At 49.1% G+C, this 15,634-nt stretch overlaps 1 protein-coding gene across 8 annotated transcripts in view; it reads left to right on the forward strand.

Moving 5' to 3' along the window:
- The first annotated feature begins 1,421 nt into the window (after positions 1-1,421).
- LOC112577151 (FH1/FH2 domain-containing protein 1-like) overlaps positions 1,422-15,634 on the forward strand; it is a 38,122-nt gene continuing 23,909 nt past the window's right edge. For 7 of the 8 annotated variants that reach the window (XM_025260134.1, XM_025260133.1, XM_025260132.1 and 4 more), the window contains exons 1-10: positions 1,422-1,563; positions 1,873-2,103; positions 2,789-3,000; positions 3,088-3,334; positions 3,553-3,942; positions 4,337-4,546; positions 10,131-10,255; positions 10,492-10,550; positions 14,775-14,842; positions 15,381-15,486. In XM_025260134.1, coding sequence (XP_025115919.1) covers positions 1,561-1,563; positions 1,873-2,103; positions 2,789-3,000; positions 3,088-3,334; positions 3,553-3,942; positions 4,337-4,546; positions 10,131-10,255; positions 10,492-10,550; positions 14,775-14,842; positions 15,381-15,486 — 1,651 coding nt within the window. In that variant the 5' untranslated portion in view covers positions 1,422-1,560. Of the gene's footprint in view, positions 1,564-1,872; positions 2,104-2,788; positions 3,001-3,087; positions 3,335-3,552; positions 3,943-4,336; positions 4,547-6,055; positions 6,452-10,130; positions 10,256-10,491; positions 10,551-14,774; positions 14,843-15,380; positions 15,487-15,634 lie in introns of those variants that run through there. The other variant, XM_025260136.1, reaches the window with a different exon arrangement.

The raw sequence follows: 15,634 nt of genomic DNA on the forward strand, positions 1-15,634 counted from the left end.
CAGCAGCTCAGCGTCGCCCTACTCCACCTACTCCTCCTACAAGAGCGGCTCCGACGCCTCCCCCGTGCCCAAGCGGCCCTACGAGCGCCAGTCGTCCCGGGGATACGAGGTGCCCTCTGGCGACTACCCCACTCGCCGCACCTCCCTGGACTCCAGGTACGTCGCCCCGCCCCCACCCGCTGTGCAGCCCACGCCCTCGCACCGGCGAAAGTCCCTTTCGGACGAGTCTGACGACAGCGCCCCCGAGGCCGAGAAGCACGAGCCTGCCCTGCGCTACCTCATCTGCAGGGGCACCTCTCCGCCTCCGGACCCCGAGGTTCCCAAGCGCGAGAACAAGGCCAAGGAGCGCATCAGCGTGTCCCGCACGAGGAGAATCAAGGTTCCGGAGAGAGCGAGCGACAAGAGGTCGCGCAGACAGACGGTGATCGAGAAGGGGCCCGCCCTCACCGACTGCGCCACGCAGACCAACTTGGACCAGGCGCAAGGCCGCAGGTCCAGACTTTCTTCATCCGGAGGTTTCGGAGGAGGAGGCGGAGGTAGTGGGACAGACAGGGGAGGTGAGAAGGGAGGGGGAGGAAAACCAGGGTCTTCTTCCTCTCAACCAGGCGAAACGTTCTATAAATATAGAGACAAGTTTATCGGAGGTTCTGTCCCCACTGGCTCCTACTCGGCAGGGGGCAGCAGCAGCGCCGGAGTGTCTCGCAACAGCTCACGCTCCACGCTCAAGGACTCCGACTCCAGACGCAGCTACAAGGACGAGGCAGTTAGCTCCCCTCCAGCGGAGCGGTCCTGGCGGCAAGCGGTGTACGGGGATCCGCCTCCCGCCTCCGCCTCGCGAACCAGCAGCCGCCGCAGTGGTGGGCAGCCAGACGACGACATGAGCGTCAGCAGCAGCAAGCAGCCGGACGACGACGATGACATGAGCAGTCGCCACAGCCGCCGACGTCGCGACCCCCGCACGAGCACTCCCAGCACCACCACGGCCGCCACGCCGCCCCACGAGGAGTACGCCAGCACCGCTGACGAGAAGCGCTCCCGCCGCGGCGGCAAGGCGCCCTCCCGCTCGTCGTCACGCGAGGATGTGCTGGAGGACCGGCCGCGCCGCAAGAGGCGCTGCAGCAAGGAGTTGCTGGACGACGAGCGAGATCGCGATGGCAAGCCGCTGACCTCGGAGAACATCTCCTTGCGAGACTCCATCGAGAAGGTGAGTGTGTGTACAGCCTGCGATCTGAGGGCCACGGCACGTGGCAGGTTTGATGTCTTTGTGTCTGCAAGTCACTGCCGTGTCACTAGTTCATCGTCCTCACACATTCCAGCGATGCTCGCTTGTGAACGACGAGTCCAAGTTCAGTCTGTACCTCCTGTATGTTCAGGTGAAGCAGTGGCGACAGAAGCTGCCCGCAGATGCGGAGGCCGGCATCACGCGCAGCGACTCGTACGAGTACGTGTCGGGCACAGAGCACGTGACTCCACACAGGGACGGCGCCTACTCCAGGAACTCGCGCCACGACACGCCGCCACACTCTCGCGACAACTCGCCGTCCCGCCGGTCACACAGACATGGTAATGAGTCGACATGAGTGGGTGTGAGAGAATGAGAGATGTGAGCCAGTGGTCTGAACACGTGGTGTACATGTTGACTGTTTGTGTACAAAACATTATCGTGTAGTGAAGATGAACACACCTACTGTGTACAGACAGCACGTGTCGCCCGACATGGTGTCTAGCACCTGCGACTAGATGTTGTGCTTCATTGCCATCCCCACAGTTTCGGGTCATAAGGTCAAAGCGATTCTTCTTGTTACCATGGTATTCCTCTTTGATCAATGACCTCTGCACTTTTGGTATTTACGTCTCATCCGTCTAACTCAGGAGGAGGCAGCCGGAAGCACGGGTCTCGGTCAGCATCGAATGACAGTCTGCTGGATGCAGCAGATGATCCGCACGCATCACACCTGCCAAACAAGGATTTCCGCAAGTCGGACCTCAATCCGCGCCAACTACTACGACCACGAGTCCGACGTCTTCGACAGGGAGCCCTCGCCGGAAGTACGTCGTCCTCGGGGTCATCGCCGCAACGACAGCTACGGCAAAGATCCTCAGGTTGGGCAGGTCACTGCTTGCTCTCTCTTCTCTCTCTGTCTTTCTCTCTCTCTGTCTTTCGCTCTCTCTGGAAGCTGTGGGCAGACGTCCAGTCGTGATGCCAGTGATGTTGGTGACTCACCCTTTCACGTGTTTTCCAGTCCAAAGAGCGTTTATCGCTCTCAAATTGAAAATTTTTGTTTATTTTTGTTATGCGGTACAGACAAGTAAATATCAGTAGCTTGGAAGTGTGTTTGTGGAGTGAGGGTGGGGCTGACTGTAGCCGTTAGTGCTATGGGGAGACAACTAACAGACACTGAGTGTCGCGGGTATTGTATCTTGTCTAAATGTTGAGTCTAGCGACGAGGCTTACAGAATACAGAAATAGCAGTTTATAAGTAAGTGGTTCGCATCCACTGGTGGAGCAAATGACTGTCTCGGGGTAAATCCTTCAGCAATCACAGCGAATCCAGTTCCAGGTTTTCTCGTGAGCTGCACTGTTCCTTCTCTGCTTGCACACACGTAGCACACCTCTAAGATCCACAAACCAATGAGTGCTGGTCCTCAAGTGGGTTCTGAACCAGCCACATTCGTACTTGTTCCTTGTTCTGATCGGGAAGCAGGCACGTGACATAGTGAGTACACTGGTGCACTCCTTGTTCCAAGATCATCTGAGTAAAAGTCACGTGATGTTCTGTCCACCCAGGGCGGCGGCCAGAGGGTCAAGCGGTCGGGCAGTTCATCAGACCAGGCCTTTTCGCGTGACGAGTCCCCCAACCGCGTGCGTCACGGCTCGCGCCAGTCCGCGCAGGAAGGACACCGCCTGAAGCGCGAGAACTCTCGAGACAGTGTCCTTGACGACCGCCGCCGCTCCCGGCGCGACGACAGCGACGACAATCGAGACGAGTCGCCAAGCAGGTAAGTCACGTGATCTCTGGCTCTTCTACAGATTGTGTGACACGGTCTCCTGTCTCCACCTTTAATCTTTCTTTCTTACCTTCCCAGCAGGCACCGCAAACATGGCCGCCCGTGCCGCCAGAGTTCCCGCGAGGACATCCTGGACGACCGGAGTAGCAACGCCAGCAGGTTGTCCTCGGGAGACCACCGCAAGCGCCCCAACCAGCTGGGGCTGGACAAGTCCTACGACGACGACAGCAAACACAAGGTGCAGCAGTCCGTGTCCCAACATTCACTGGCATCGGCCACCAGCACCGGCACTCTGCCAGACCTGGTAACGGACGCCGGTCTGCAGGTAGGACACTGTCCACAAACTCAGTCGTGAGGTCACTCACTGTCTCTGTCTCGCTATACCGCTGTTCGTAGTCAGCCAAAGTCTCAGTCAACTGCACTTCAGGATGTTGAAGAAATGTCGTTAGGTCAGGCAAATGTTTCTCGCCGACATTTCATTGCTGATTTCATTTTCAACCATGCGTGTGACGGCCATCTTTATTTACCATCTTTATTTACCAGAACCCGCAGCAGCACACCAAGCAGCAGCAGCAGCAGCAGCAGCAGCAATACACAGGCACCAAGTCTGGCTACATCGGTCGAGTCTATGACATCGACAACCTGTTGGAAGAGGAGCGCCATCGTCCTCAGTGCGGCCCCCACATCCTGGACGCGCCGGTACCCCGAACCTCGCACCACCCCCTCAAACCCTCCCCCGTGCAGTCGCAGGCCCCCAGACCCAACAGCTACGCTTTCGAGAACTCCGAGCAGCGGCCAGCGGGCACGGTGCGACCCTCCAAGTCCCTGGGCGACAAGCTTGTGGACATCGAGGACGACAAGCTCCACCCACACAAGACCCGCTCCACGGCCGCCGCACCCACACCGGCCACGTCGGGTGGACAGCGCAAGAAGGTGCCGAGCTCTTCCCTCCGACTATCTTCCAGCGATCTCTTTAAATCCTCCTCTCGCTTGTACTGTCATGGCGGCCATCTGGCCCTCGACATGGTCGTCACTAAACAGGGGCCGCCTGTATAATTGCCCCGAGGGCAGAGACCGGCACCCGAGGCTAGTGTAGCCACCTAGCCTCCCTCTCTCTCTCCCCCACACACATACACGCACGTACACACACACGTACACACACACACGTACACACGCACACACACACATTTTGTAGTCACTTTACGGCATCTTTGGAAGACACCAATACAAACATCCACCTTGTGGTAGGAATGATAAGTATCCCGGTATGTCAACAGTTTCCAGAAGGTTCCTGTAGCTGACGTGCTCCTCTCACGTGTCACTCCAGGTGCAGCTGTCGCCCACCGCCCAGCAGATGTGGGCCATCCTGCAGGCAAAGAAGGGTCTGGTGACCATCTCGGACTTTCTCGCTCTGTGCGAGAAGCCATCCAAGCGCAAGCTGATCCAGGTGGGAGGAGCGGAGGAGGAGGATCGGTCCTACCAGCCGTTCGGTACCGCCAACGAAATGCTGGACTACCTCGGGGTGGATGTGCAGAAGGTATGTGTACAACGCCCCTGAGGAAATCCACTGTAATAACCCATGTCTTCTTTTCTTTCTTATCATCATCATCATCATCATCATCATCATCATCATCTCTCTCCTCCATCTCGTTTATTTGCACTGTGAGAACTCTCTGCCAGCACAGTACACTCCGAGAGGTGTGTCACACCACTAAAATAGTATACGAGGGGGGACAGGGGAGCGTCACTTACAGATTGAAGGATTATTTTGCATTGTGTACCCATAGTTACCAACCATTTACTAGCAATTAAAACACTTCTCCGTGATTGTCTTGAGTAAGAAAACCCAAATTCCAGACAAGTATACCTGCAGAACATCCGATGGACTCGGTCCATGCCTTGTGCACCCTCTCCGTCACTGACGTACCCCACCCTGCTGACAGCAGCCACACCTTGCTACCCGCTACCTGCAGCTGCTGCTGTGAGTCGCACGTGCTGCCAGCCAGTGCTGCAGCTGCACATTGTGCGTGTACAGATGTACATAATGTACATAATATACATAATGTACATAATGAGCTCGGGTGGCTGACCCGTGATTAGCAGTCACACTACGCAGCTTGATTGCATTGCTTACAGGGACAGGCAAGTCACATGACTAACCCTGCTGCTGCAGACGATGATGATGTTGTTGTGAATAATGTGCGAGCAACATGTGGAGTTTACAACTATTATTTACGTACAACTGTCTGGGTGGCTTGAGAAGTCCACCATGTTGTACAACTGAGTGACAACTGAATGAAGGCCGTGTGGACAGTGGGAAACCTGCTGACAGCACCCACCATTGCTGGACAGGTTGTTGTGGGTCTGTGGCCACACCTGACACTGCTCCCGCATCGTTGAACACTTCACTGACACGTCATTCAGAATATATATATATGTATACATCCCTCGGCTGTCGCCATCACCACAAACACACTGGGCGTCGTGTCCACTCCACACTCCACAGCTGTCTCTGGCGCCATTGCAAGTAAACGACCGCTTGGCGAAGTGTAGTCGGACCACCTCAACATGTCATTGTGGTGTAATCCCTACTTACACTTGCTTTTCCCTTTAAAACAACAACAACAACAACAACAACACGACAGGAGAATTAACCTGTTTCGCTGACGGCCAGGTGGGACATGTTCACCTGCTCAAGACAATTGCTGGACCGTCCAGAGTCCTTGCTCTGGCTACAACTGTGCGAGTTATTCTCATCATCACTTTTTTCTTTTCTTTTTGTTGTTGTTGTTGCAACTTGTGTGTGTGGTCTCATGACACATGTTTCGTGGTGCGACACACAAATAAACTCGACAGTTTGTTACATAACTCGCTCGCTACTACTGTGCGGGGTCAGACACACAGAACTCGAGGCTTTGGTGAGGAAAACGAAAGTGCGAGTAGAGGCGATGAACACCCCGCCCCCCCCCCCGACACCTGTGCTAGTCTCCCCCTGCAGGTGATTCACGGCTATTTTTAGCTGCGCGCACCGCGTCACTGACCCACTACCTGTTCATGTGCAAAAGACAGAATGCTGGAGTCGTAGGGTGGCACACGGTGTCCAAAGCTTCATTTCATGGCTCCTGCTGTCGTCCCATCGTAAGAACAGCCGCCAGTGGATGAATTATTCTACTCGCTCGCTCGCCGAGGGACCTGGCGCTGGCGGAAGGATACCTGTGTCGCTATTTGGTGTCAAGCGAGGGTCACACGAGTGGGAGGAAGGGAAACCCTGACCAACATGGCGACACTAGAATGTCGAGTACAGTATCTTGACGACAGGGATCCTTTCGCAAGCACAAACTTTCCCGAGCCAACTCGACCGCCGTCCTATTCGTTCCTGCTGAGTGTCGCCCTCGAAAATCAGATCACAGGTGTGCATCGCCTTCTGCAGGCACCGCACAAGGTAGGTCTCAGGCCAAATCAATACTCGGGGGGGCATGGCCTTAGAAAACACCTCCAGCAGGTGGGATGCGCAAGTTTTGTGTTTGTTTGGGTTTTTAACGGGAGGGGCGAGGGACGATGGGGTAGTGGTGTTTGAGTACTGTGGTGTGTGGCATGACAGGTGAGACTGGAAGTGATGACTGTGATGTAGCTACCTACATACACGGCAGTCAAGTCACTGACACCTGCCTGTCACTTGCTGTTGTGTTTGAGCGGACTGACGGACTGCGCTGCTACGTATGACGCATGTCAGTGTGACAGTGCAGGTGTGTGGCAGCAGTGTCACTGTCATCACAGTTAGCCCCACTTTTACAGCAGCGTTGACCAGCTGCCAACAAAATGCCGCCAGTCGTGGGTAGGCAAACACATTTCACAGAGTAGGCAAACGCTTATCTCTGATGCTATGTTCACGCACTTAGTTTTCTGTCTGAGAGTGCTGTCTGCGTGTGTGTGCACGCGCGCATGTCTGTGTGTGTGAACGCGTGCACGTGCTTTACAAAAATAATTGTGTAAACACAAATACATGTATGTATGAGTGTACGTGTATACATAAATGTGTAGGTGCACTAATTGTGCAAAGTCAGTACCAGTAGTGAACAGTACAAAGTACTTGAGGTTCTCCAGTGATGTAGATATATATCACTCCAGCGATGTAGATATATATCATTCCAGTAATGTAGATATAGATCACTCCAGTGATGTAGATATATATCATTCCAGTAATGTAGATATAGATCACTCCAGTGATGTAGATATATAACACTCCAGTAATGTATATCTATAAATATCACTTCTAATGAGAATCTGCACGTCAAAGTGCATTTCCCTTCAACCTGACAATAATAATCCCACTGCTAAGGGAAGCACTGTTCTCTTAACATTAATGGGAATATTTCCGTGGGCAAAGATTTTCACTGAGCTGTCCTGTCAGTATTACACAGAGGTCGGACTTTGAAGCCATAGAAATATATTCAGTGAATTATTGTTCACAGAAAGACTTAATCAAATTTAAATATCTTGTACGCTTAGTTTTGTTTTGTTATTTTGTTTACATGGTCTTGAATTTATGTGGGTTATATAATATTGTAAACTATTAACGTGTTCAACCTTTTCCCTCAGTATTAAGAACTGTCCATATGTGATTGTGTTTAAACTTTGTTTTGAGCGATAAGATGCTGATATCGGTTAAAATGTGCAGTTATTAACACGACAGTATCAGTAATGTCAGGAGAATACTGGGATATAGCTATGGGCTATATTGATAATAGTCGTAGAAAGTTACTGTTGCTGGGTACAGCCTGAATGCCAGTTTACACGTTTATAAACTTTTGCTGGTAAAGTGTTATTTCTATATTATCATGCCAGAGAAGCATCATTATAATCAACAATGACATAAATCTGATCAAGTAATAGGTTTGTTGATTATAGACATTTATTTTACTTTCTCTTCTTTTCTACAGAAACATAATGCTGTTGGTGCCTTTACAAATATGACAATATCTTAAAATAAATGTTGTGTTCAGCTGTTTGTGACTCAAAGGTTCCCGTGGAGATTCTCTGCCCCAGTATTACACCTGTGTAGTCACGAATATTAACATTAACCTAAAAGCCACTTTTGGTGAATTCTGTTGAGAAGTTTTTGTGGATAGCTTGTGCTATGCTTGCACAGCAAAGGTGTGTGCATTCTGAAGACATGGGCATTGCACATAAATACACATTACTGCATCAACATCAGTGTGCACGCACCTGTGCACACAAGTACAAGCATTTACAAATACACACCTAGGTAGAACCTGACATTTCATACCTGTTCGTGTGTAAATAAGCAGGTAAAGACAGACAGAGCAGGAATAGTCTGGACAGGAGACACTTTGCAGTCAGAAGACTATGCCGTGTAACCACAGCGGATACAGTAGATCCCCAGTGGGTAAATACGAACAGCCAAGTAAGAGCTGTGTACATTTCAGATGCAGGGTCCATGCTGCAGGGCAATGCTGCTGACATTCAGTGGCTAAACTGTAAAGTGGTCATATGGTGAATCACATGTGTGCGTGTCACAGAGCGGTTAAACTAGGGCTGAATGCTCCTGGCACAGAATAGTGAACTACAGCTGAATGCACTTGTCACGCCATGCGTGGATACAGGTGTCAAGCATGGCTAAGTCTTGCAGAATACAGCCAACCTGTTTAGAGCAATGATAGCTCACTGACATTTCTCACAAGCCTAATCGGTGTTTTCGTAGCTGTCGCCATGTGAAAGTACTGCTGCTGGTGGTTAGTGCTGAGCCTTGTAAAAATGTGCACTGGCCACTCTAGTTGTAATTATTATTTGCTGTGACAGGATGCTGACTAGCAGTGCCTAGAGCGAGAAACAGTTGTGGGTGGCATGCATGCTAGGGTACACAAATGAGGCCAGCTCAAGTTTGGGTGTTGTTTTGTCTTGAAACAAACCTTAGATTAGTAATGTAAGTGATTAGTGATGTAATCATTTCAAATAACTAGGATAACACGGAGGAGAATGACAGGGGCACTGGACCTGCCAGACTCCCACCCTCCCGGTCACGTGGTGGCGGCTGACGCCGTGCCGTGCGGCCAGACCACGGAAGATGGGGATGAGGGGATGTGGGGATGAGGGGTGGAGGAGTCGCCTGCAATCAGACCCTAACGACTATCATTACTGGAGATAAGCGGCAGTGCTTATCGTCACCTGGTCCTCGCCATCCCGTCTGTAGTTTGTAGTTCAAGCGCTGCCACTAGTTCATGCGGAAAGTATGCCCTGCAGGCTGAGAAACTGTCCGATCTGCCAGGTAATATCCATCATTTGTCGGCGTTTTCACATGGCCACCTTCACTTGTCTTATGAATGCCAGGCTAAAGGGTAGTTGATGGTCAGTTGATGGTCAGTCGAACGTCTTTTGACAGCATTGCTGATGTACAGGACATGTAGACTGTAGGTGGGTGGACGAGACATCACAGGAACTGTGGGTGCCACCAGTGTGGACTGCCTGACTGTAGCCTCGTGGTTGTCACGGTCGAGATGTCACCGGAAACAAAAGTACTTAGAAGTCCATGTGAGGAGCAACCTGAAGATGAAACTGAAATGTTGCCTTCATCAGAGCAGCATGCAAGAGATGTTTGTGCCGCAGGACCTGGGCTTTCCTCTTGACTGAACTTCTCATACACTTTTGCCTTTCCTGCATTGTTCAAAGGTCGGGGCCTGACAAGCAACTGTCTCTCGCTATGACTGTTTCTTTTGAACTTGAAAGGAGACATTGGAACCTTCTCTCTCTATCTGCGCGTGCGCTTACATACAAGTGTGCGTGCGTGTGTGTGCGTGCGTGCTTATACTAACTGACGCACGTGCGCTGGCATCCTCCTCTAGCTATCCCACACTTCACGCGCGATGCCTCGCAACACAAATATATTATTTAGCCGAGGGCCGCTCGTTAGATGATTTCATTGGGCATTGCTTGTGATTGTTAATGATTCGTCATGTGTACCACGTGTATGATTGTATCATGGACCTTTGCTACCTGGCAGTACCAAGACACATTCTACCGTGGACACATGCTTACAGGTAGCTGCAGGTGACGTGGCAGGTAGACTGCACCATCAAAAAGTTTTCTTCTCTTTTTTTTTCCAGCTTGAAGACTGCGCCCTGCAGATATATCGCTATCACAGCGGGTCACAGGGGGACTATGGCTCGTATCTGGACCTGGAATCATCACTTGACGAGCAAGCCGAGGAGCTTGAGGGCTTTACCGACCAGTAAGTAGTTTTACCGCTCCTCATCACCAACATCGCTCACCTTCTGTGAAGTCAGATGTAGACTGGGGCACTCAGGTGTGCTTGTGAATAACCAGATGGGGAAATGGGGAATGGGGGTGCCAGTCACATCTTACTTAACGAAGTCCACATTAACTTTAGACTAGGAATGTGACACTAGCAGGTATGTGACTGTTGACATCACACAACTGTTACACCCTCGTTCACTCTTGTTACAGACGGAAGAACACATTGATTCTACGAACGCAGCTGACGGTCCGTGTTCACGCCATCATCGGTGAGTCTTTGTACATCCTACTGTACCTGTCCTTGTGTCCTGCTCAGGTAGCTCTTGTTTGTTGACATACAGTCGTCTACTCAGGTAGCTGATTGTTTGTTGACATTACAGTCGTCTACTCAGGTAGATGATTGTTTGTTGACATACAGTCGTCTACTCAGGTAGATGATTATTTGTTGACATACAGTCGTCTACCCAGGTAGATGATTATTTGTTGACACTATTGTCGTCTACTCACGGACGACATTCCTGGCAGTTATTCGGTGTTGCATGCATCACCAGCCCCAAAGTATCGGTAGTGAGGGAGACCGATAGATATCAGTCGTCTGATACAGAATGAAGGACACAGCAAGTGATATCAGTGTGACACACAAATACCTGGGCAAAGCGGGGGGGTTCGTGATGAGGGAGTTCAAACACAAGCACACGCAACACAGGTTTGTGGCTTATCCTCACGGCAGTGTGACAGTGTGTGTGAGAGAGAGAGAGTGTGTGTAAACGCACGTGACAGCCACGTGATAGTTTATGTCTCCACGTGACCTCTGTGTGACAGTGACAGTGCATGTACACATACACATATGTACATATACATATACACACGTATATACATATACACATATATACCCACATAAGGTACAAGCGGAAAACGCTGCTGATGCGACTCACTGCCGCTGAGATTTCTGGTAAAATATCCGTGTCACCAGCCTGACTCCGTCATTTCCGCCAACCCCGCCAACCCTGTCAATCGCATCATCTCAGCTGTGTACACTGTCTGTCGATTATTGCTGGATCCAAAATAAAATTGGAAAATTTACCTGAATCTACACTGCAGCCAAGACCACAGCTCTAAGTGAGTTGTAGCCACCTGTAGACAAAAACATTTGAGTCGAGGTCTGCAACCTTCTGTGTCGATGACCAGTAGATCTTCAGTTCCTGGCTGACAACAACCGTGGCCAGGTGTTGTATCATATCTGTGGCCAGGTGTTGTCCGTGGCCAGGTGCTGTCCGTGGCCAGGTGTTGTATCATATCTGTGGCCAGGTGCTGTCCGTGGCCAGGTGTTGTATCATATCTGTGGCCAGGTGTTGTCCGTGGCCAGGTGCTGTCTGTGGCCAGGTGCTGTCCGTGGCCAGGTGTTGTATCATATCTGTGGCCAGGTGTTGTCCGTGGCCAGGTGCTGTCCGTGGGAGAAGACTGGACTGGCTTCACAAAAGTCGGCGATCGCGGAGGCAGAAAAGTTTTTCCAAGATCTGAGAGACTCAATTGCGGAGTTAAAAGGTCCCTACAAGTCCCAGCATTCCCACCTGAGTTGCGGCCATGTTTGTCATGCACAGTGGGTATCTACCTGCCGGCGACCGCCTTCTGTGTGAATCACGAACTTGTAGTACTGGACTGTTGGCAGACGATTTTTTCCTAGCTAACTAGTAAAACGAGGCATGCTACTACAAAGCTTCCGGTTTATTCACATTTCAGTCATATTGCTCGTTACGGTTCGCCGAGACTAATAGCGTTGGTCTTGGCAGACAGACAGCAGTCCACCTCAATACATCCGTGGTGTGAATGGTCTTTAAACACAAATTGTTTTTCGATGAAATTTCTTGTTGTAAAATGTGTATTTACCGTAAACATTCGATCAGTGGCTGGCAGATTTGTCGCTGCGCATAGGCGTCCCACAAACTGTTCTTGACACCAGCTGTTTACTTTTTGTTCCGCGCTTTGAGCTGCCTTTTGTGGGGAGTAAAGCTGTGTATAAATCACATTTAGTGTTATGATTATTTACATGACATAAGCGGTCACCAAGCGCTTGACCTACATCAAACCTGTGACAAGGGTGGAGGTCAGCTACCCACCTACCTGTATAGATCCGTGGTTGACACACTGAACAGCCGGGTGAACCTTTTCGGACTTCGAATCGGGTTCTTTTGGCGAGCCTCGTGCTGGAGGCTGTGAAGCATGGATGTGTCTATAAGATGTGAGGCATGGGTGTGTCTGTAAGATGTGAGGCATGGGTGTGTCTGTAAGATGTGAGGCATGGGTGTGTCTATAAGATGTGAGGCATGAGTGTGTCTGTAAGGTGTGAGGCATGGGTGTGTCTGTAAGATGTGAGGCATGGGTGTGTCTGTAAGATGTGAGGCATGGGTGTGTCTGTAAGATGTGAGGCATGGGTGTGTCTATAAGATGTGAGGCATGGGTGTGTCTGTAAGGTGTGAGGCATGGGTGTGTCTATAAGATGTGAGGCATGGGTGTGTCTATAAGATGTGAGGCATGGGTGTAGATGTGAGGCCTTTTACCCTCCATGATAACAAAAGTGAAAAATCTTGCAGGTATGTGGGCTTTTTGCTGAAACAACGCGGGGTGGAGAGGGGGGTTTGTAACTGTCCTGATGCGAGCGCCTGTAATAAATGTTTGTGGGGTCACTGCAATGCTGCCCTCAGTAAATATGTGTTGACCTCGCAGATGTGTATCGTCCAGAGATAGGATGTGCACTGTAGTGCCTGATGACAAACGGAATAAGGGATTCGTGGTTGTATTACGGGGCTTTAGACTTGCACTGCCTGGAGGCATGATTACCTGTGTGTGTGTGTGTGACAGGACCACGTGTTGCCACTACACACGAATTTAAGCAATAATTAAGTGACACTTTTGTTGTTCATCTGATGTAACTAGTGCTCGGGCTCATTTAGACATGTACGCATGTATGGCAATCACTCAGTCTTTGAAACAAACGGCAGGTTGTCGGTGACAACAGTCCACCATTATGACCAATGTTCATATTTTTGTTTTGCTAGTCGACGATGTATGTGTTCTACACTTCAGTAACAAGCTAGACCGCACACGCACTAAAGAACAAATATGCATGTGCAACACACTGGAGTGCACAAAGCCAAATAATGACCTGACCCCGCCGCTTCCTAGCACGTGTCTGTGTGTCTGTGTGTCTGTGTGTGTGCATGTGCGCGCGCGTCAGAGTGAGAACCTGCATGTGCACAAGTGCGTTGTGTGTTTTGCAAGCTAGATAGAAGCATGGTGACTGTAGAAAGGTGACTAGTGAGTCAGTGACTTGTAGCTCAACAGAGCAGTTTACAAGGTGGACACTGACTAGTTCACCATACGTCCGTCATTCTGTCGATCATCGTCGCTGAAAGTAAACCTAGTGACAAAGTTCACCACAACTTGTAGGAACACTATAGGAATGCAACTTAGGGCACAGTGTGACTGGATAACCCCCTGTCCAAGCTGCCATAGAGCACGGCATGGAATGTCACCAGCAGCCCCATACTGTGCTAGTGGCAAGTGGCAAGGGAACCATTCCCTATTAGTGTAGCAATGCCGTTCTACATTATTCAGCTTTATACTGTTCTTGGAAGATAAGATTTATTTTTGTTGAGTGACCATGCACATGGAATATGCTACAGTGATGGTCACAGAAGACACACACACACCACTCTAGCATGTCTTGCTATACTGCAAGCTCACAGACAAACACAAGCATGAGTACAGTACAGTAGGCCAGCCTTGTCATCCTCTTTACAGTACAGTGACCACTTTTCATAGTTTGAATCTATTGTTCAGGGCTAATACTTCCTTTGGATAAAAGCTATTCCTCAGACAGCTCATCATAGACTGGACATTTGGGTAACAGACCCAGAGAGCATCGTTGGGTGCAGATTCCCTAGCAACCATTCGCCATTACTGCAGCACTAGACAACTGCCTAGCTACCATTCTCAGTTAGCTACTGTGCCAGTTGCAAACGGCCTACTGTTGCGCTTTAGTGTAACAATACCGCACTTATTATGTGTCTGCCCATTCTCCAGTATTGTAGTCTTACTGTACTAGATAACAAGATTGCATATGAAGACTGGTGTCAGTTTTTGTCACTAGAGCATTATCAACTCATTGTTTGGTGAGGCTGGCTCTATCTACAGCTGCCTGGACGTCTTTTCATGCAAAACTGCATTAATTAATGACAACAGTACCAAGTTCATGAAAGTAATATCACAGATAATATTAATTATCTGACCTAAGTTAAACTTCTTGTGATACATTAGGATATTAAATGTCACAGTCTCTGCCTTTCGTTTTGGTGATTTTCAAATCATCTAGAAAGTCAAAGAGTCATCACTGATTTGCTGTATCATACGTTATTTGTAACACCAAAAACCCAAATTTCTGTGACAAATTGACACTTGAACAGCATTTATAAATCACTATGTATTTTTTTCAGAAAAGCTTCTGAACTCTTCTGGAAAAGAACTAAGAAGGGCACTCTTTTCTCTGAAACAAATCTTCCAGGTTAACTGTTTATAATTTTTCACTTTATCTTGTTCTGCTATTTAGCTGGTCTTAGGTTACATTCTTGAGACTGTCATTAAGTTGATTTTGTATGTAAGGTGGAGCATATATGTAATTTAACCTTAAGCATCAGTTAGCCATATATTTTACCATTTTGTGTACGTAAAGCTTTTCCAAAATGCTTTCAAATACCATAAAACATCTTAAACACAGTAATAATAATCGTGTTACCAACTAGCACCAGCACTCATTGCTGTAAATTGTTTTCTTTGGATTTCTATATTACAAATGAGCTGCCACAAGGCCTGATACTAAACTGTGAAGTACTTAACAACAAAACCACAGACCCATCCAGAACCTAGATTAAACTGATTTTATTGTTTATAAACAGTGGATGTTAATTTAGATAAAGTATTAATGCGAAGGTGATCACTACATGTATGAGTGTATGCGTGTGTGTGTGTGCACACACATTCCTGATGGCGTAGATATGAATCATTCATTCATAGTCTCATAAGACAAACATCTTGCTTTTCAGGATGATAAAGACCTTGTCCATGAGTTTGTCAACAATGATGGACTTGACTGCCTCATTAAAGTTGGGGCTGAGGCAGACCAGAACTACCAGAACTACATTCTCAGAGGTCAGTGTTTTTTGTTTGAGAAGTCATGAAAGTACTTTATCTTTTATGGTCATTGTGCATACAGCTCTAATTTAGGGTAAATTGAGGTGCAAATGTCAATAGAGTCTATTAATTATATAAGATGTTATTTTTAGCAATGTTTCTTATT

Source organism: Pomacea canaliculata, linkage group LG12 (genome assembly GCF_003073045.1).
Source record: "Pomacea canaliculata isolate SZHN2017 linkage group LG12, ASM307304v1, whole genome shotgun sequence".
NCBI lineage: Eukaryota > Metazoa > Mollusca > Gastropoda > Architaenioglossa > Ampullariidae > Pomacea > Pomacea canaliculata.